Source organism: Dromiciops gliroides, chromosome 1 (genome assembly GCF_019393635.1).
Source record: "Dromiciops gliroides isolate mDroGli1 chromosome 1, mDroGli1.pri, whole genome shotgun sequence".
Taxonomy (NCBI): domain Eukaryota; kingdom Metazoa; phylum Chordata; class Mammalia; order Microbiotheria; family Microbiotheriidae; genus Dromiciops; species Dromiciops gliroides.
This window is the reverse complement of record NC_057861.1, coordinates 29570508-29593298: the sequence shown is the minus strand read 5'-3', so window position 1 is coordinate 29593298 and position 22791 is coordinate 29570508. Positions and strand designations below refer to the sequence as shown.

Sequence of the window (22791 nt, the reverse complement as noted above, 5' to 3'; positions counted from 1 at the left end):
TTTCCTTGGGGGCAAAAAATCTTCATTAGTAATAGAGTTTATTCAGATTAACAGCTTGTATGACTACAGAATTTAAAAACAGGTTTTTGTATTTGATTTTTTGAAAATTCAGCTGGGAATGCAAATAGGTAGAATGTTTTAGTTACTAAAACTGAGGGGAAAATTTTTACCTTTCATCCTGTCAAAATTCAGGATTGGCTTACCAACACCTCATTTTATCTATCAAAGGGGTTATTTTTATTTTTTATTTTTTGCAGGGCAATGGGGGTTAAGTGACTTGCCCAGGGTCACACAGCTAGTAAGTGTTAAGTGTCAGAGGTCAGCTTTGAACTCAGGTCCTCTTGAATCCCAGGCTAGTGCTTTAGCCACTGCACCACCTAGCTGCCCCATCAAAGGGGTTATTTTAATAATTTTACTAAATAAATAAAAATTTTACTTCTTGTCCAGATTCACTTTTGTGAGTCAGTGAAAGGGGTGGGGTACGTGGGAAGAGATAGGAATAGAATGAAAAGTGCTCGGCTACGCTGGTAACATACAGGGTATCTAGGACTTTTGTAACTCTGGCTGATGGCCATTGGTCCAGGCAGTTTCTTCATTCGACTTTCCTATACTGGGGAAATCACAGGTTTGACTAAAACCTTCCCACTAATCCCTGACACCAATGCAGCTCAATATTAAATTTTCTTCCTAACAATCAGGGATCTACAAATGGAATGTCTCAGAAAGTAATTAGGTTCCCTCCTCAGTGGAGAGCTTTAAGCAAAGCCTGAATGACCACCTGTCAAAGATGTTTCATAGGTGGGCAGTGGGCCAGACAACCTTGGAGCTTCTGTCTCCCTGGTTTTTTGAATGAAGTGATAACTGGGCCAGGATCCTGCCCAGCCCTCCAACATTTAGCTTTCATATTCAAACAAAGCCAAAGGGGAAGTAAATTGACTCAGAATTGTGGGAAGGAATATATTGAGGACAAACCTTTTTGTAAGTTTGTCTTAAATAGAGGCAGCTGGGGTTGCAGTGGATAGTGTGTTGAGCCTGGGGTCATGAGGACTTGAGTTCAAGTCTGACTTCAGACACTTACTAGCTGTGTGACCCTGGGCAAGTCATTTAACCTCTCTTTGCCTCAGTTTCCTCAGCAATAAAATAAAGGTAATAATTGCACCTTCCTCCCAGGTTAATAATGGAGATGCGGTTTTAAAATTGCTTAGTACAGTGACACACCAATGCTTGTTCCCTTTATTCCCTAGGAAATCCAACCCCTTAATATTACAACGATTGTAAAAGCGTTAGCTGTTCAGTTCAGGCTCTCTTTCCTTTTCCTTCTATATGCAAACAAGTGCAAAGATAGTACAATACTATCCAAGAATAAGAAAAGCACCTTGCTCACATGTCCCATTAAACTGCGGTCTAGTCTTTGATCTAATTGCTATGTGCCATCCCAAGCCCAGCCCAGGATGGAGGTGGATTCTTAGAGTTCATCACTATTGTAGCAAGAGAATCTAGTGGGAGGGCTCAAGCAAAGCAGCCAACTTTTCACATACATTAATTGTGTAGTTTCAGAAAATGTCCGATGGAGGCAGAAGTAAATACAATTAGATTCAGGCTGCGTTTTGCAGCTGGTGGCTACAAAAGGGTCCTGGGCAACATTCATGGAAAGGCCCAAACTGCAGGGGTTCAGTTGTAAGCAAGAGGACATACTTGGTCTTTCTGATCTGATTAGCTCATGAATAAAATGACCTTCCTACAATGGCCTGGAATCTAAGATATTTTTTGTTTATTTTTGTCTTTCAGAATGTCAACAACCAGGGAATCCAGTCCTGAAATATGTGAAACAATTTTGAAAGCATATATTTGGCAAAATTAAATTTTATATAAACTCATCCAGCTATAGCATTCATTTTCCAGCAAGGTTAGAGTTGGGAAGAGGAGCAAAGGTAGTTTATGAAACATTTGTCAAATCAAAGAAAAAAGTCAAATCAAAGAAAAAAGGGAGCTCTTGGAAGGAACTATGCAACACCTGGCCATAATCAAACCTGAGAACAAGTAAAATGAAGGCTTCAGATCATTTCCAGAAGTTACCCTGGAGATGACCAGGGTTTTTCACAGACATACACAAGGCCAGTCCATCAAACAAGACATTTCTTCTTCATGTGGTTGAGCAAATATTGCCTGGTTCAGCTAATTGAGAAGTCCATAATCTCTCAATACTTTATTAAGTCTTTCAATTTCTTGTTCCTGTTCCAAAAACAAAGATCAACTTTACATTCTGAACATCCCTGATGCTCATAAGTCAGTTACACTCAAGGCTGTCAGTCATACTACTTGCAGCTCTCATCTCTTACCTTCTCTGTGCAGATATATTCAAGATGCTGAATTTTCATGGCCATCTGATGATTAATGAATTTCAACTTCAAGAGTTGTCTGTCAGAACGTTTCTTGACTGAAAGAATTAGGCCTAAAAATAAGTCAGAGGGCCAGATGGTGACCTTGGGCATCAATATAATCAGTCCTTTATACTAGATTTCTGATATACAAAGTACTTTCCATACAACATTTTGTCAACCCTATGAGATAAGGCATTTAAAAAATGAACCACTGATTCTCAGAGTTCAAGACTCATTCCCTTTGTGATCCAGGATATGATCCAGGGTACAACTCATGGAGCTGGGACAGAAACCCAGGTAGTCTGAAGCTCCTTCAACCTCACCATAATTCCACCATTTACACAGATTTACAGATGTGTACTGTAGGCTAACACACAATATATTTATTTGGGAGTTTCATTTTCTCCAGTTATTAATCATTACTTAGAGAAATGAAAACTCTAGAGTTTCTGAGCTTTTGAGCTGGCCAGGTGAAACTTTTACAAGAACGTGTTTAGCGTCCAGTTTGAGTTCCTCCCCAGTTTCTTGTAAGGTTATCAGAAGTTGTTAAATTGTGATGTATCAAGCAAGCAAGGCCTAAAAGCACATGAACACAGTAGCCCAATGTTTAGTCAGCACTAGAATGTAAACCACTGGGGAAAAGGACTCCCTATTATTCCCTATTAAAGATGAGGAAACTGAAGCAAACAGGGTTAAATGACTTTTCCAGGATCCCACAGCTAGTACATTTCTGAGGCTAGATCTGAACTCAGGAAGATGAGTCTGACTCCGTTCCTGACACTCTATTCACTGTTTATCTATAGTTTAGAATCACTTGGTGTGTTGATGTGTTCAAGTCTTCAGGCACAGATGAACTACATCATAGGAGACAGATGTGATTGTTGAACCACTTGCCAGTGATACTGAAAAATCAAGTAGAGAGGTAGTTGAAGAACAGAGAGGAGCAAATATCCCCATTTTCAAAAAAAGGGGAGAGGGGGCAGCTAGATGGCGCAGTGGATAGAGCACCGGCCTTGGAGTCAGGAGTACCTGAGTTCAAATCCAGCCTCAGACACTTAACACTTACTAGCTGTGTGACCCTGGGCAAGTCACTTAACCCCAATTGCCTCACTAAAAAAAAAAAAAAAAGGGGGAGAGAATGGAATTCTGAAAACTATAGTTCAATGAGTTTGATTTTTATTTTCCTGAGAAAATTCCAGGATTCATTGCTGAAGAATGGCTGTTGAACATCTAGAAAATTCAGTAATTACAAACGGCCAAGTTTGTCAAGAGCAGGTTATGCCAGACACATCTAATTAGCATGGACTTTTGGAAAGTTATCAGTCCCCTTGGAAGGTGGTTTCCCGTGGAATCCCCTAGGGATCCATGCTTGGTCCTATGCTGCTTCATGATTTTAGCAATGACTTGGAAACAGCCATTAGATGGCATGCTCACTGAATCTTCAGACCTCACTAAGTGTTGAGGGATGATTAACAATCTGGCTGAGAGAGGCAGGAAGGCAGAGGAAGGCAAAGTCCTTAGATCATGCTGTGTGAAAATCAGACGAGGGGGGCAGCTAGGTGGCGCAGTGGATAAAGCACCGGCCCTAGAGTCAGGAGTACCTGAGTTCAAATCCGGCCTCAGACACTTAACATTTACTATCTGTGTGACCCTGGGCAAGTCACTTAACCCCAATTGCCTTACCGAAAAAAAAAATCAGACGAAGGAACTCTAGGTGTTTATACTGGAGAAGAGATGACTTGGAGAGACATACAACTTGTCTTCCATCATTTGAAGAATGTGAGCTTCCAAAAGAAATTTGAATTGACCTGTTCTGCTTGGCCCCAGCAGGGAGAACCAAGAGCAGGGGGTGGGAGCTGCAAAGAAGAGTAGAGTCAGGGCTCTTGGCCTGTTTTATTTGTTGTGCTTCCAGAAAGCACAGCCTCATTGCAAAGCCCCATGGGTGTACAAGGCAGTAAGAATGTAACTGTGAAGACGCTTATGGGGAAATGTGTGCCTGTGGGAAAGGATGCTTTTTCAAGGCTGGACAACAGAAAGCACCTGCTTAACATATAGTATGTGTTCTGAGAACATTCCAATAACCATGCCTTGTTCAATGTCCCAACTCTGTACTTTGCTCTCCTGGAATTGTACTGCTACCCTCCCTTTCATCTTTTAACTCTGTACCACCCCTACTTTATTCTTTGTCTTCTTAGCCCAGTTGTAAGACCATAAATCAGGGAGCCATATTCTGCTTGGTCAGAGAACATGGCTGTGCCACCTTGGTTTGCGTCCAAGGCCCAGTTCTTCCCTTATGGACACAAATAATGAAAATGCCTTAGCTAAGCCAAAAAAAAATCAGAGGACTGGGTTAATTGATGGATTCCAAGAATATGGGACAGTCTTTGTAAAGGCACAGAAATGTTGCATGAAATCTATAGGTCAGGGAAAAGCCAGTCTGGTGGAATGACATCAATAAGCATCAGCCAGGAGAGTGAGTGTGACATCAGTGAGATCTTATCTTGTAAGTACAAGGGGAAGTCATATTTCCCATCTAAGTTCATATAACAATACCAACATGGAGCAACAGAAGGAGCCACAGTAGGACACTTGATCTTTCTACCTCATTTGGGTGCTCAATTCCTTGGGAGAGACCACAATGGAAAAAAATATTGGGGGGGGGGAGGTGTGCACATACATTATCCCCACCCAGTACAATGTAATCTCATTGAGTATTAAGACTAATATGAGGAGACTAATATGCACAGTCAAATAAACTGAACAACAGATAAGCCTAAAAGAGTATAATATAAAGAATCAAAAAAGAAGCAGAATTTTTATTAACTGTAACAAGCAATCTTGGTCCTGGAAAACAGATGATGAAATATACCTTCTCAGCAATGAGGTGGGGTAGTCTAGGGGAAGAACACTGCACACGATGTTAGGCAGGGCCACTATATTGGTTCCTTTTAGTTAAGTATTATAAAGGAGTGCTGGTTCATTTCTGGCTTGTATACAGATGAGATTATTTATCCATAAAAATAATGATGATAATTATGATAAAAATAATAATTAGCATTTATATCCTGCTTTAAGGCCTGCAGAGCTCTTTACAAATATTATTGATTTTTATCCTCACAACAACCCAGGGAGGTAGGTGCTATTACATCCCCTTTTTACACGTGAGGAAACTGAGGCAAGAAAAGGCTAAGTGATTTGTCCATGGCCATACAGTTAATAAGTATCTAAGGTAGAATCTGAACTCAGGTTTTTCTAACTCCATGTCTAACACTTTATTCACTGTGCCACCTAGCTAAAATTATTGTTCTATAAGAATAAAAGGTATCGGGGTAGCTAGGTTGCGCAGTGGATAGAGCACTGGCCCTGGATTCAGGAGGACCTGAGTTCAAATCTGGCCTCAGACCCTTGACACTTACTAGCTGTGTGACCCTGGGCAAGTCACTTAACCCCAATTGCCTCACCAAAAAACAAACAAAAAAACCCCCAAAAAACAAACCAACCATAAAAAGAATAAAAGGCATCAATAAGTTGAATTTTAAAAACCCATAAGCTTCTTGAGTGGAGACACTCCATGTTAATTGGTTTCTGTGTTCCTACCATCAAGCAAGGCCTGACATAGAGTAGGCACTTGGTAAATGTTTGTTAAATTGGAACCTAAGAATTCCCAGTGCTCTTTAGACTTGGCACCCCCTTACCACCTCTGCCCAGTTTTCAAAGCAGCCTGCTCAGCAGAGGACCTGTCACTATATGTACTTACTGTTCATAATCCTGGCCACCCGCCAAAGTCTGAGAAGGATCAATAAACCAAGGGCTTCAAAGTCATGCTCTTTGAACAGAATGGTAATAGCCAGGGCAAAAGAGACAATCACAGTAAGAACATCCAGGATCTCAAACTTGTGGTAGAAGAATGCCTTGTGGAAGACGTATAATTTTAATACAATTTCTATCATGAAGAAGGTCAGGATGGCAATGCTAAGACAGTATAACACCTAAAAGAACAGGCAGGGAGTCAATTACCAGATTATACCCATTCTAAGCATCACATTATCATCATCTCTGGTCTTCCTACTCATCTCCTCCCCCTGGGTTCCTTTAAGTCCAATCTTATGCATGAAGCCTTTCCTAATCCCTTCTTCACTTAATTATTTTCTATTTTTCCTGTATAGAGCTTGTTTGTGCCTATTTGTTTACTTGTCATCTCCCTCATTAAATTTTAAGCACCCTGAGGGCAGGCACTGTCTTTTGTATTTTTTTTAATCCCTAAAGTTTTAACAAGATGCTCAGCAAACAGTAGCTACTTGATAAATGTTTATTGACTGACTACCTTTTATTTTTATTTTTTTGACTGAATACCTTTTAAAAAATATTATATATATTTATTTTCAAAGTAATAAACATTTTTATTTATAGAGTTCCAATTTTTATCACTCCTTCCCTCCCTCTTCTCCCCCTCCCTGAGGCCATAAGCAATCAGATATGGGTTATACATGTACAGTTATGTAAAACATTATCATATTAGTAATTTTGTACAAGAAAACTTGAATAAAAGAAAAAAAATGAAAGAAAGTGAAAAATAGCATCCTTCAGTCTGTGTTCCATCAATATCAGTTCTTTTTTATGGAGGTGAATAGTATGTTTCATCAATAGTCTTTAGGATTGTCTTGGATCATCGTATAGTTGAGAATAATTAAGTCATTCACAGTTCTTTATCAAACGATATTGCTGTCTCTATGCACAATGTTCTCCTGGTTCTGCTCACTTCACTATATATCAGTTCATACAAGTCTTTCCAGGCCTTTCTGAAATCATCCTGCTTGTCATTTCTTATAGCACGATAATATTCCATCACCATCATATACCACAGCTTGTTTAGCCATTCCCCCACTGATGGGCATTCCTTTGATTTCCAATTCTTAGCCACCACAAAATGAGCTGCTGTAAATATTTTTGTTCAAATAGGTCTTTTTCTCTTTTGGGGGGATGTCTTTGGGATATAAACCTAGCAGTGGTAATGCTGGATCAAAGGGTATGCAGAGTTCCACAGCCCTTTGGGGATACTGACTATCTTACAAAGTTATGAAAACCAAATGATATGATATATATGAATTTGTCAATGTTAAAGTGTCCAAATAAGTGTTATCATTATCAAAAACAATTTAGCAGATTGCCTTTGAGTAGCTCTGGCGGAAAAATTCTTCCTTTGCTCAACCTGGAAATAAATCTCTCTGAAATCACCTAGGTTGAGACACTCACTCTGGGGTGAATAGTCTATCAAGTTTCTGTACATAAAAGAAATGATGAATAAGAATTCAGGAAAACAACATACACGATGACTACGGTAATGTGATCAGTCAACAAGGGTTCACTAAGCACCTACTATGTGCCAGACTGTGCTAAGCATGAGAGATGCAAAGAAAGGCTAAAAAGAGATAAATTGGGAAAATTAAACATACAAACTTAAATTGAGCTTTTTAAAATTACAATTACCAAACTTAGTTGCTGGAAAAGAGTGGAGAAAATTGACGTCCCTCTCTCTGCCAGGTGGGGGATTATAAGTGTGGTGCATGTGCTATTATATATGACTGATGTGTCCATTGGTTTTGTTGAACTGGGTTTTTCCCCTTTTTCTTTTAAATTTTTTTTCCCCCACACAAGTGGATAACTAGAAAAAGTAGGGAGTGACATATTTGGAAGTAAAAGTGATATAAAAAAAGATATGAACAAAAACTTTATAAAAGAAATTAGCTAGGTTGGTCTCAGAAGACCGACATACAGTCACTTTTTTGGGGGCAATGAGGGTTAAGGATCAAGTGTCTGAGGCCAGATTTGAACTCAGGTCCTCCTGAATCCAGGGCTGGTGCTTTCTCCACTGTGCCACTTAGCTGCCCTGCCATACAGTCACTTTCAAAAGACTTGGGCCAGCCTCCCACCACTTTGAGGCATCAGAGGAAGGACATTAGGGGAGATTCTCCTCTCTCTCTAAAACATGGTCCAGCCCTTAGCTAGTGATGGATTTTTTGTTAATGTTCCCTTAACCACAAGGACTCCACCAGACGACCTGAATGACCACCGGGAAAGTTCTATGTCTGCTTCCTTTGGTTGATAAAATGAATTCTCAAGTGTATGCATCTATGCATCTCCAGAGAGATTGTCACTTTAAGGTAAAAGGAAATCACAATGCTATTTTAGGGCTTCCTCTAAGCACAAATCCACCTTTTTTCAACATTCATCACCTCCTTTAAGATTTGGTGTAAAAGGTACTTCTCTAGGAAACCCCCTCATCAGTCTTGATCTATTATGACCCTTCTTTCATTCTGCATATTTTTTTTTTTTTGGTGAGCCAATGGGGTTTAAGTGAGTTGCCCAGGGTCACACAGCTAGTGAGTGTCAAGTGTCTGAGGCTGGATTTGAACTCAAGTCCTCCTGAATTCAGGGCCAGTGCTCCATCCACTGCGCCACCTAGTTGCCCCCCATTCTGCATCTTCTTAGTGACTTAGATGATCAAGTAAGGAACTCTTGGTTTTTCCTTTTCTGGCTATTCACTCCTGTGGGATCCCCACTATAAATACATTTTTACTTTCTATTCAAGACAGCGTAGAACTGTACAGAGACCATTATGTAATCACACAGGCAGCTATATGGAGAAATGGATGAGAGTGCTGAACCCGGAGGCAGGAAGAAGTGGGTTCAAACCTAGCCTTAGACACTTACTAGCTGTGGGATCCTGTACAAGTCACTTCACCTTTATCTGATTCAGATTCCTATAAAGATGGGGATAATAGTAGCACATCCTTCTGAGGGTAGTTGTGAATATCAAAGACAACAATATTTCAACAGCATTTTTTAATCTCAAAATGTTACATAACTATTAGCTCATAATAGTGGTAGTAGTAGTAGTGGTGTTGGTGGTGTTGGTAGTAGTAGTAACAGTAGTAACAATAGTAGTAGTAATAACAGCAATAGCAGTAATAATGGTAACAGTAATAGTAGCAGTTGTGATAGTAGTAGTAAAACAATAGTTGTAACTGTAGGAGTAGGAGTAGGAGTAGTAACAATAGCAATAGCAGAAACAGTAATACTAGTAGTAACAGTAGTAGCAATAGTAGTAGTAGTGGGGTAGCTAGATGGCACAGTGGTTAAAGCGCTGGCCCTAGATTCAGGAGGACCTGAGTTCAAATCCAGCCTCAGACACTTAACACTTACTACCTGTGTGACCCTGGGCAAGTCACTTAACCCCCATTGCCCTGCAAAAAAAAAAAAATCTAAAAAAAAATAGTAGTAGTAGTAACAGGAATAATAGTAGTGATGATGGTGATGGTGGTGGTAGTTGTCAGAGAACCTGTATTTAGATCTCATATCTGATGACCCTTAGTTGTGTGACCTTGAGCAAATCACTTACCCCTCCCTGAAACTCCATCTCCTAATCTGTAAAATGGGTGGGGGGGAGGGAGGGTTGGACTAGGTGAGTTGTACACACTTTTGCACAGGTTGTTTTCCCCATTAAACTGGGAGCTTCTTGAGGGCAGGACCATGTTTGTCTCTCTTTGTATCTCCAGTGTTTAGCACCATGCCAGGCACACAGTAAGCACTTAATAGAAATGCTTGTTTAATTTGACAAGGTCTCTTCTGGCTCTAGTTCTACAAGCTGATGAGGACAGACATTCTCTAAGAGAAGAGCAGAACATGAGCAATGAATAGAGTGTAAGCTGCTTGAGTCAAGGACTGTTTCATCTCAGTCTTGCTATCCTCAGTGCCCTGCACATAGAAGAAAGGGAGAGGGCCTGCACCTCTGATTTCACTGGTATAGGTACCTGCCATGTGGGGAAACTCCCTCTACCAATACAGGTTGGCACCCTTTCTGCAACTCATACACTTATGGAATATCCCAGAGCACTGAGAGGTTAAGAGACTTGGCCACAGTCACACAGTCAGGACATGTCAGAAATGGGACTTGAACCCAGTCTTCCTGGGTTTCAGGCTAGTTCTATAAGCATTACATTCATTACACACATAGTAAGTGCTTAAAATATTTGCTGAACTGAATCAAAGAAAGAGCAGGCTGACATGCCAAGCCATGATGATGGTGGCCCTCAGAACTCTAGTGGGAGCCATGAGATCAGAAACTGGAGTTTGAGAGACAAGAATGGTGTTGTAGTCTGGGCACACATTGGTAACAGCTAGCATTTATATGGAGTTTTAAGGTTTGCAAAGCACTTTATAATCAGTATCTTATTTCATCCTGTGATTTTACTCAGGAGGTAGGTGCTATTGTTCTCTCATTTTACATATGAGGAAACTGAGGCAGGCAGTTTCTTGTACTGGATACGTTTTCTGTATATCCTCTGCTCTCCCAACTCCCTGTTTGTGGTGGGGAAGTCAGAATACTCCTTGTTTCTCCATTATTACCACTTTCAAATCCTACCTTGACCACCTTCACTAGGCACCTTCTTATTTTGAGAGTCATACTAGCTAAATTTGTCACTCAATAGAAAATCCTGGTAGTTGTTGGCTATAGACACGTCCTCTCTCTCCCCTCTCCCTCCCCCAAGGTACTCTCTTTCCTCAGTAAATTAAGTGCCTGGCTCAACATCTTTCTCTCTTTCCCATCTCCTACCCTCATATGAGGAGACTATGGATAACCCATCAAACACCTAGCATCCTCTTTCCTGAATTCACTCAGTTCCCATGACCTTCTCTTCCACTCTGCCTCAGCTGCTGAGATTCTCACCCCCTTGATCTTGCCATTGTGCCTAAATATTGCACTTCTACTTTCATGAACTCTGAAATTCCTTAATCTGATCATAATCTCTTATCATTCCATCTTTCCCTCTGCCTTACAATCCTCAACCCTGTTTCTTCACCTCATTGTGATCCCTATTATCTTCCCCCCTCAGCTATTTCCCAGGTTATCATCCCTGCATCACCATATCTCAATTCCTCCGTCAATCAACTCAACTCTACATTCTCTGCCACCACCATTTCCTTTGCCCCTCTGTCCAGCTGATTATCATGGTTTACCAAGGTTGAATCCTGGAAGATGCCTGCCACTCACCTCCTTCAATCCTACTCATGAGCTATTGAACCAAGCTGGAAGAAATCACAAATCTTACTGATTGGACCAACTACAAACTGATGTTATCTCATCTCAACTGGGCCTTCACTATTACTCTCCAATTGATTCACTATCCACTGTGGATGTTCCAGACATTCTTATCTCTCCTCAATCCTCCCTCTACACCCCTACCCTCCACTCTCAGCCTAGGATTTACCTCATATTTTACCAAAAAAAAAAACCCAAACCCCATAAGACTGTTAATGGAGAGCTCCATCTTCTCCCTTCCTCCTCACCTCAAATTTCTCAGGTATCTTCCTCTTTTATCTCCTCCCCTTCTCTGGTCTCAGATGAAGAGGTGGCCTTTCTTCTCACCAGCATCAACCCCTCTACAATGGGTCTCAATCCCATCCCCTCCCATCTCCTCCACCAGACTGAAAACATTACCATCCCCGTTCTCTCTTTTAGTTTCAATCTCTCCCTGTCTACTGGCTGCTTCCCTCCTGCTTACAAACACACCCATGTCTCCCTGCCCCCTCTAACCCCAGCCATCCTCAAAAAACTTTCACTCAGTCCTTCCATCCCTGCTAACTATTCTCCTGTATCTGAACTCCTTTTCTCAGTTCAATTTCTTGAGAAAGTCACCTCCACTCTGTGCCTCCAACTCCCCCTCCTCTTTCTAAACCTTCTGCACTCTGGCTTCTGACCTCATCATTTAACTGAAACAGCTCTCTCCCAAATCACCACTGACCTCTTAACTGCCAAACCAAATGGCCTTTTCTCAATTCTGATCCTCCCTGACTCCTCAGAAGGAGCTGACATTGTTGATCACCTCCTTGTCAATGCTCTCTTCTCTAGGTTTTCATAACCCTGCTCGCTCCTGGTTCCTCTTATCTGGCTGACAGCTCCTGCTCTGTCTCTTTGGCTGGTTTCTCATTCATGCCACACTTGTGGCTGTCCCCCAGGCTGTGTCCTGAGCTCCCTTCTCCTTTCACTCTACATTATCTTGCTCGGTGATCTCATCAGCTCCTAACTCTAGGCACAGGATTCCCAGATCTATATAGAGCCAGCCCTAGTCTCTCTACTGAGCTACAGAATCATGCCTCTCTAGCTCCCTCTTGGACGTTTCAAACTGGATGCCTCATCAGCATCTCAAGCTTACAATGTCTAAAACTGCCCAGTTGGGCAGTTTGCCCCTCTCTTGCCCCCACTCATGAGTCACCTTTTACAACAGGGCCTTATGATTTATTCAGGCTGCTGTGACTGCACAGAGTTTTAGACACATCTTTCTTGGTGGGGCTATGGGGTATGGGTGGGGGAAATGGTGATTTCATCCATATGTCCTGGTTTAAAAACTCCTTCTACCCACACCACTCAAGCCACATGCCTAGAGAGTTGCTGGGAGCCACACAGAGGTTAGGATCATACATTTAGAACTGAAATGACCTCAGATACCACTGAGTTCAAAGCCCTGTTTTTACAGATGAGGAAAGGGAAGCTCAGAAACCTCAGGTGACTTGTCCACAGTCACACAGCGAATAAGCATCAGGGGTGGGATTTTAACTCAGCTCTTCCTGACTCCAAGGCTGGGACTTTATAAAAAAAATTCCAAGATGAATCCACATTCAAGTACAAAAATGTGTCAGAAAGCCTCAGGGACGTTGGAGTGAGACACTGTGGGATAACTTGGGCCTCTAAGTGAGAGAACAGAAAGCTAACTGAAACAGTAAAAAAACAAAGAAGCCATCTGTGGTCTACCCTGGCAGCATAGTTCTTCTCATCGGGCTGGATTATTTTCAGGTCTAACATCAACTCAGCAAGCACCAGCAAGGCATCCACAATGACCAGGCAGACAATCAAAACCTACAAGAAGAGGGAAATTGTAAATGCCTCAAAGTGAAAAGAAGTCAAACGATACTTTCTTCTATACAAAAGATCTTGAAGGTTAAAACATTTGTTGTTGTTGTTCAGTTGTTTCTGACTTTTTGCATCCTGTTTAGGGCTTCATTGGCAAAGATGCTGGAGTGGTTTGCCATTTCCTTTTCTAGTTCACTTTACAGAAGAGGAAACTGAAAAAAATCAGGGTTAAGTAACTTACCCAGGGTCATACAGCTAGGAAGTGTCTGAGCCTGAATTTGAATTCCTGACTCTAGGCCTGCTGCTCTATCTACTGAACCGCCTAGCTGCCCACAAAAACAGATATGAACAGACCATTGTAAAATGGGAGGGGGGGGGCAATTCACAAATTGTTCCAATGGGCACCTGAATAAAAAAAGTTCAAACTCTTTCATAATGAGAGAATGTGAGTTAAAACAACTCTGAGGTACACTTATACCTATCACACTGGCTAAACCAGTTAAATAAAGGTTGGCAGGACTGTGGGAAAACAGGCACATTATTACACTGATGGGAAATGTGAACTGGTACAAACTTTTGTTCAGAAGCACAAAAGCAACTGTTTAATATACAATCAAAATGACCAAACTGATCCTGCTTCATAGGCCTGTGACCCCACTCCTGAGACTATACCCTAAAGGTAACATTAAAAGAAGACAAAGGGGCAGCTAGGTGACACAGTGGATAGAACACTTGCCCTGGATTCAGGAGGACCTGAGTTCAAATCTGGCCTCAGACACTTAACACTTACTAGCTGTGTGACCCTGGGCAAGTCACTTAACCCCAATTGCCTCACCAAAAAACCCCAGCAAAAACAAACAAAAAAAAAAGAAGAAGAAGAAGAAGACAAAACAGACCTATCTGTTCTGTGATTTATCGCTACTTTTTTTACAACCTCTAAGAACTGGACGTGGCCTCTGATTTCAATCATGGAAGCCAAATGGATTCCAAGCCCATCTCGGACAGTAACTGTGGGCAAGTCACCAAACCTCCACGACGGTCAGTCTCCTGCTCTGTAAAAAGGTCATCATTAATGATAGGGTTACTGCGTGGGTGAAATAAGATAATGTCTGCAAAACTCTTTGTAAACCCTCCATTTATATGTGTGTGTATAAATTATTATATATTTAAATATACTGTATATTTCCTATATTATATAAGAAATACATTAATACAAATGAAACACATACTATATTAATATATTATCTATATTTAAATAATGAAATATTCCTAATGTGGTAAAAAGTGTTATTGATTGCATAACCACCTCAACCCTCTATTAGAAGTCTAAGGATATAAAGGAGGGAATGTAATGGAATTTGTTAATTTGATCATTGACAATGCTATGCTAAGGTTTAGTAAAAATGCAGCAATTCAAACAGTTAAAGAAGAGAATCCAGCTTTTCAGACCAGAGTCCAGAATCCAGTTTTTCCAGTCCAGAATCCAGTTTTCCAGACCAGAATCCGGTTTCCTCCTGATGACATCTTACCACTTCAAGAAGACAAGAGAACTCAGAGACTTTATATGAACTGTTTTGTTTTGTTAGTTTTTACTATCTCCTTTCTGTTATAATATACACCATCTGTAATATGTACTCTCTGCAGAGGCTCTCCCTTTGCAAGACTAATGTCAAAGCGTCAGTTCATGAGGACAAAAAACCACCCCCTGGACAAAATTTTCCTCTCTTCCTTTTCTATATTGTTGTTCACATATTATTAGTTAGCAATAGTTATTATATTCTGTTATTTTTTTTCACTGTTCTGTCAAGGAAACATTCCGTTTCTTGAGGAATCAAAGGGGGGAATGTGGTAAAAAGTACGCCAGTTTTTGAAGGACCACCCTTTCGGGGAGGAGACCGATGGCCGTGCATGGGCTACGCACACCAGTCCGGCTGCTAAGCACTCCACTTCCGGGGTGTGAGCTTAAAAGGCAAGGAGAGAACGGAAGTGAGATCTCTTTTCCTTAAGATCCCTTCGTGGTCGCCAAACTGTGAGATTTAAAATTGGATACTAGAGCATTAACCTCCCCTTTTAACCTTTCCCTTCTTTATCTCCCAGACTAGTAAATGGAAGAAGCCTCTGGTCTCTAGTTAGAGCTTTTATTGTTTGGAAATTACAAGGTGATGTTGATTAGAGGGATAGGAAAGTAGAAATACAAAACAAATAGTCTGAAGTCTAAGCTTAGTCTATATTCCGTATAAAACTCACCAAAACTCAAGGCCACCTTTGAGGGGAAGAACCGAGTCAAGCACGTGCTGCTACAGTGAGCCGGGCCAAGTCCAACCTCCGTCAGCTTCTGTGTGTGCAGCACAGTCATCGGACAAGGAGAGCGGAAAAGAGATCTCACTTCCGTTCTCTCCTTGACTTTTAAGCTTGCACCCCGGAAGTGGAGTGCTTAGCAGCCGGACTGGCCTGCGTAGCCCATGCACGGCCATCGGTCTCCTCCCCGAAAGGGTGGTCCTTCAAAAACTGGCGTACTTTTTACCACACTATGCTAAAGGAAATGGCAAATATGAAGAATATCAAGGAAAACAGAAAGCTCTTGGTATACAAGTGCATCCTGGATAGAGAAGTCACCTCAGAATCAAGAAGGCCTGTGTTTGAATCCTACCTTATATATGTGTTGCCTGCTGTGAACTCTGGGCAAGTCACTTGTCTCTCTCAGGGCCACAAGTAACTCTAATAGTATAAGTGGCAGGTGCAGCACTGCCTTAGTGGAGAGAATTTTATTACCTGGGAGTTTCCAGTACCAATGAAATCACAGGGCTCTCTTCTGGTCCCCCTTAACCCCTCTCAAAATAGGGAAAGACATGATACAAAATGAAGAAAGCAGAATCAGACCACACTGATAACAGCTTGTGTGTGTGTGTGTGTGTGTGTGTGTGTGTGTGAGTGAGTGAGAGAGAGAGAGAGAGAGAGAGAGAGAGAGAGAGAGTGAGTCAATTGAGATTAAGTGACTTGCCCAGGGTCACACAGCTAGCAAGTGTCAAATGTCAAGTGTCTGAGGCTGGATTTGAACTCAGGTCCAGGGCAGGTACTCTATCCACTGTGCCACCTAGCTACCCCTAACAGCTTTGTTTTAAAAAGCCAATTGACAATCAATCAACAAACATTTAAATGTCTCCTGGAGATAAAAACATGGAAAAAAAATATATGCAGAAATATATTTAATGTAATAGTACATATATAACCTTTAGCAGATTGTTTTGTGTCTTGGGGAGGGGGAGGGAAGGGAGGGAGGGAGAAAAATTTGGAACTCAAAATTTTATAAAAACAGATGTTGAAATCTATCTTTACATGTAACTGGAAAATAATAAAATACTTTTATAATTAAAAAAAGAATTATAGCAACTCAATCCAGAAGGAGAAAAAATTACACAGAAGGAAAAGAGATCAGATGAGAATAGAAATATAAACAAACATTTTTTGGCATTGCTTTGTTAATGTGAATAAGACTCCTTTTGTAGATGTTTTTCAAACAATCTCAACTTTATAGTTTTGGTCATTTGGGCTTTGTTTTGTTAATGGGTATTGAATTAATCATTTTTTATTAATAAACCCTAAGAAAGAAAAAAGAGGCTGGGTCAGGAGAGCTTCTGAGTTAGCACAGTCTCTGGGTTGATACCCCATGGGATTCACTCTAGGGATGGGTAGAGAAAGGAGCCACCCCATGGCTCTGTCTGGGAACTGACAGGGTGGGCCACCATCAGCTTCTAGGACTTCAACTAAAGTCCTATTTCTTCCAGTAAGTTTCTGTGGTCCCTTGTTCATTCTGATCCCTTCCTGCTCTGAACTCTTCCCTCACCTTGCCTGCCTATCCCTAGGGAGGCAGAAGGGAATGAGAATTTATTTACTTCCTATATGTGCCAGGTACTGCACTAAGCACTTTACAAATATCACATTGCTCCTCACAACCACCCTCGCAGGTAGGTGCTGTGATTATTTCGATCTCACAGAGGAAGAAACTGAAACAGAGGTGAAGTGACTTGCACAGGGTCACACATCTAGGAAGTTTCTGAGGCTGGATTTGAATTCAGGTCTTCCTCACTCCAGGTCCAGCACTCTGTGCACTGTCTACTACCTGCCTATCTCTTAGGTACGAGCCCACCTTTTTCCACCCCTTCCCCACCAAAGCTCCACAGTCATTTGTCCTCGCTGCATCCAATTCCTCACCTCCCACCCACTCAACACCTTACAGGCATGTAATACATTTTTATACAATATGGTAGGCAGAGGGGACAGGGAGTACTGGAGTTGGAGGACAAGGAAAATTGGTAAATACCTTGGGTTTATGGTATTCGAGGCTGGATTAAAGGAAGTGGGGGGTGTTGACTGTCTTATATTTGAATCTCTAGTACTTGGCATAGAGTTGGCCCTTAATAAATTGCTTGTTGATTGATTCTTGATTCAAGTTGTTGTTGTTTGTCCTTTGATCTTGAAGAAGACCATGACATGATACTCTGCCCAAGTTAATACTGGGATTTTCTGCTTGTCACAGCCACAGGAGGCATGGGCTGATCCCTGACTGGAGGTGGATTTTTGATTAGCTTTAGTTTTCTCTAAGCTCCAGGATGAGGACAATATTTTAAGAGCTGAAAAATGACAGTGACAGAAGAGAAACAAGGCTGTTTCTCACCCCCAGGTAAAATACAAATGACATCTGCACAGTCTGGGGGCTGGGATCCTTTCTATTTCTAGCAGAGTGGACGCCTAGGGGCCTGTGAGCAGGGTGACACAAATAACTCTGTTCAAGGATTAATCCTGATGGCTCCTTAGCCTCACAGAGCATTCTGTGTCCAACAGGGATGCTGAGAGGAACATGCTCCTCGTTTCACTTCTAGGCACAGGCAGGGATCAAATATAGCAAAGAAAAGAAGACTCAGAGAGGGCAAGAGGTTGCCCAAGGTCACACGGCAGGCTGGTGGTAGAACAACTGAATGGGTTCAACTTCCCAGCCCATATCTAAGGCCCTTATTCACCACCGCCTTGTAAATGCCTCTGTCTTCCTCATTTGACAAAAGAGAGGGTGGATCCTGATGATTTGAGGAGGGGCCTCCCAGCTCAGATATTTAGTGTCCTGAGATTCATCCAGACTCTATATCACATTTTAGTTAGTTATAAGGCCCCTCCCAGCTCTGACATTTTCTGTCCTGAGGCCCCTCTGTCATTTTCTGGTTCTAGGGTCCTCCCAGCTTGGAAAATCTGATTTAAGGGCCTTCCAGTTCTTACGTTCCAGTTCTCAAGAGGAAAATGGGGAATGCGCATGACAAGGAGCACACTGATTTTCTCTTTTTTTAATAATAACTATTATGATTGTGATGCTAATAATAAAAATACTTAGATAAGATCACCTTTGAATGCTCTGAACTTTAAAAAAATTCCCCGATATCATCTGCTTTCCCAACTTCAATAACTTGCAAGAGAAGGGAGAGCAGATTTTATTATCTCCACTGGTTCAGAGAAGGCACCTGAACACTCGGTAGCCAAGAACTCCTGCCTCTCACATGGAGACCTTTTCCCCTTCCATCCCCTTGGCCCAGTTTTCCGTCTTACCTACCTGAAATCCTTGGGACTTGAAGCGCTTTCTCATCACAGTCCTGAAGTTCTGGGGGACCTTTGGAAGGGTCGAGGATCCCCCTTGTGCACCATAGGTGCTGTTCTCTATCGAAGGGGCAACAGATGCTCGTGCCATTTGGGGCTCCTCCTCCTCCTCCTCCTCCACCTCCCATTACATTATTAGGGCAGGGTTAGACCTGGAAAGTACCTTAGAAGTCAGCTAGTTTAACTTCCATATTTCACAAATTAGGAAGTTGAGGCTCAGCGAGTCAGATTAAGTTACTCAGGTAAAAAGTCCTAAATGACAAAGGCTGCACATGAACTCAGGTGTTCTGGTCACAAACTTGGCTCCCCTTCCTGGCCTATATCCCCATCCATTCTATTTCCTTTGACTATATCTGCTTTGAAACTTAGCACAATGCCAATTTAAATGAGAGGGTAAAAAGTTACTTGTCACTATCAAAACTGTACGCTAGGTGGCGCAGTGGATAGAGCACCGGCCCTGGAGTCAGGAGTACCTGGGTTCAAATCCGGCCTCAGACACTTAACACTTACTAGCTGTGTGACCCTGGGCAAGTCACTTAACCCTAATTGCCTCACTAAAAACAAACAAACAAACAAAAAACTGTATACAAAGGGTAACTTAACTGTGATGCATATTTTTTAGGCTGATCTTTCTAGAGGGGTCAATCAAGTTTAAATGATATAATTTAGAGTTTCAAAAAATTACCTTAGAAGTCATTATTTTAAGGTAAAATGTTACAGAGTATGTTGTGCCAGCCCTTTTGAAAGAGAAAATTTGCATTTTAGTGTTCTGATGCTGTGTGCTGAGAGATTTCTGTTGCATTTGTTATGAGTCATGTAGTAGAGAGCAGACTATTAAAAAAAAAAAGAGAGAGAGAGACAGTGAGAGAGGGAGGGAGAAAGAGAAAAAGAACGAGGCAGGCACCAGACCAAAAAGGATTTCAAATTCCTATGTATGAGGGGCAGCTAGGTGGTGCAGTAGATAAAGCACGGGCCCTGGAGTCAGGAGGACCTGAGTTCAAATGTGACCTCAGACACTTGATACTTACTAGCTGTATGACCCTGGGCAAGTCACTTAACCCCAACTGCCTCACCAAAAAAAAAAAATCCTATGTATGTTGTTTTTTTTTTAATTGGCAGAATTATACAAGTGAAATTTACCCCTTGGTATGGGTGTGTCTGTCATGGGCAAGCCAAGTAATTATACATTGGGTCATGACAAAAAAAGGGTTAATAATTCTCATATTGTGGGGGCAGCTAGGTGGCGCAGTGGATAGAGCACCAACCCTGGAGTCAGGAGTACCTGAGTTCAAATCCGACCTCAGACACTTAACACACACTTACTAGCTGTGTGATCCTGGGCAAGTCACTTAACCCCAATTGCCTCACTAAAAAAAAAAAATAAAAAAAAATAATTCTCATATTGTGATGTCCTTAAGAAACTCTCCATTGCAGTGGAAGAGAAGCCAGGGTTAGTTATAGGTAGGAAGTAGGACAAAAGGGGACAAAGTCATGTTGCTGCTGGTTAAGTTCCGTTTGAACCAAGAGTAAGTGTGGTCTATGCCAATTTTCCAGGAGCAGGGAGTGGTTCTTCTGCCTCACTACACCCACCTCTAAACCATAGTGCCTGGCTTTTCCCAAAAGAAATTCAGGGAGGACTCCCAGCAGAATTACTTTTCTTTTTTTTTTTTTCTTTAGTGAGGCAATTGGGGTTAAGTGACTTGCCCAGGGTCACACAGCTAGTAAGTGTTAAGTGTCTGAGGCTGGATTTGAACTCAGGTACTCCTGACTCCAGGGCTGGTGCTCTATACACTGTGCCACCTAGCTGCCCCATCAGAATTACTTTTCTTTTTTTTTTTTTTTTTTGCGGGGCAATGGGGGTTAAGTGACTTGCCCAGGGTCACACAGCCAGTAAGTGTCAAGTGTCTGAGGCCGCATTTGAACTCAGGTACTCCTGAATTCAGGACCAGTGCTTTATCCACTGCGCCACCTAGCCGCCCCCTCCATCTACTCTCTCTCTCTTTTTTTTTTTTTAGTGAGGCAATTGGGGTTAAGTGACTTGCCCAGGGTCACACAGCTAGTAAGTGTTAAGTGTTTCAGGCCGGATTTGATCTCAGGTACTCCTGACTCCAGGGCCGGTGCTCTATCCACTGTGCCACCCAGCCGTCCCTCCATCTACTCTTACAGCTCTTGCACCGACCTCTTTACCTGTACTCACTACACATAGTACAATGGATGGGACTTAGTAAGTGCTTAAATGCAGCTAGGTGGTGAAGGGGCTACAGCACTGGGCCGGGACTCAGGAAGGTCTGAGTTCAAATCTGGCCTTGCTGTAGGACTCAGTGTCCTCAACAGTGATAACAGAGCCTACCTACAGACTGTTGTGAGGATCAAGTGCGATCTCTGTAAAGCACTTAGCTCCTGCCTGTGCTCCTTGACTGAGGACCCCCCCCCCCTTTACCCTCCCCTCTGCTCTCTGTGTAGGTGATGCAGTGGGAAGAGGCTTGACCTGATGAGCCTGTTGTGAGGATGGGCCAATCCTCAGCTCTCCGAGCGTCCTCCTCCAGACAGGGGGGATAATCACACTGACCGTCCCTAATTCTGAGGGGCAGCGGGGGAGCCGGCGAGCGCCAGCCGCAGTTAGAGAGCCGGGCGGGGGTCTCGTGCCCAGATGACCTGGCGGGGGAGGGGCGGCGCAGAGGACAGAGAGGGCGCGGGCCGGTCACGTCGGCCGAGCGGTGGCGGGCCTCCGAGCAGGCGCCGTGCCCGGAGCTGCCGCCCTTCTCCCGCAGGCCCCCAGGAGGTCCGCGGCCGGCCGTCACCAGCCCGCTCGGGGGTCGGCTTGCGCCAGGTCGCCCAGAACGGCCCGGGCCCCCAGGCGGCCGCAGAAGAGGACCGAGAACATCTCCATCAGCCGCTCCAACAAGCGTGGTCCCCCGCCAGCCGGCCCCGCCCCCCGCCGCCAACGGCCAACCGCTAACGGCCTCGGCCTAGGCCTCGCCCCTGCCTCGTGCCTACGCCCCGCCCACACTGCCCCTACTGGTCAGGGAGTAGGCCCCGCCCCTGCCCGCCCCTCTCCCTTTCTCTCCGCCTCTTTTCTCCTTTCTTTCGCCCTCTCCCTCTTTCTTTCCCTCCCTCCCGGTTTGTACTAAGGAGACTAAGCCCCGCCTAGAGCACCGGCCCTGGATTCAGGAGGACCTGAGTTCAAATTCAGCCTCAGACACTTGCCACTTACTAGTTGTGTGACCCTGGGCAAGTCACTTAACCCCAATTGCCTCACCCCCCCGCCAAAGAGTAAGCCTCCCCCTCTCTGCTTTATCTTCTATTCTCCCTCCTCTAGTAGGCCCAGCTCGCTTTATTCTTCCCCCCTCCCCTTCCTTCACTCTCTCCCAGGCTGAGGAGGAAGCTCCGTCCCCCGGTATTTTCTTTTTCCCTCCTCCCAGGTGGAGAACTAAGCTCCGCCCCCAACGTCCCTGCTTCCCTATATACATAGACCCCGCTCTCTCACAGCTTTCACCAATTGCAAGTCACTCCATCCGCTCCTCCCAGCTTCTGCCAGGCGCAGGCCCCGCCCCCTCACCGCTTCGCCCTCTCTGTCCTCCCTTCCCCACTCCTCAGGGTTCAGGCCCCGCCCCCTTTCCAACTCTCCTCCCCTCTTTTCTCCTTCGTTACACCCCCCGCCCGGCCCGAGTCCCGCCCCCATCCAGGCCAGACCCGGTTACTCCAGGTCTGTCTAGTCTGGCCCGCTCCAAGAACAAGAGCCCGTTTCCTGGCCAAGAAGCCAAGAGCGACGCGCTGCCCTCTGGGATGTGTAGTCCTCCCATCCCCCTCCTGACTGTGGGGCAGGGCTCCCGTGCCTTATTCTCATTGGCTCGGCGCTGG

At 43.3% G+C, this 22791-nt stretch overlaps 1 protein-coding gene across 1 annotated transcript; it reads right to left on the bottom strand.

Moving 5' to 3' along the window:
* Positions 1-1888: 1888 nt before the first annotated feature.
* On the bottom strand, positions 1889-22483 carry LOC122735721 (voltage-gated hydrogen channel 1-like). Its single transcript, XM_043977455.1, has 6 exons — positions 22418-22483; positions 18887-19082; positions 13192-13296; positions 6139-6370; positions 2340-2452; positions 1889-2232 (listed from the first exon to the last, which is right to left on the bottom strand). The coding sequence occupies exons 2-6, from the start codon at positions 19019-19021 to the stop codon at positions 2176-2178; spliced, it is 642 nt and encodes a 213-aa protein (XP_043833390.1). The 5' UTR covers positions 19022-19082; positions 22418-22483; the 3' UTR covers positions 1889-2175.
* Positions 22484-22791: the final 308 nt, after the last annotated feature.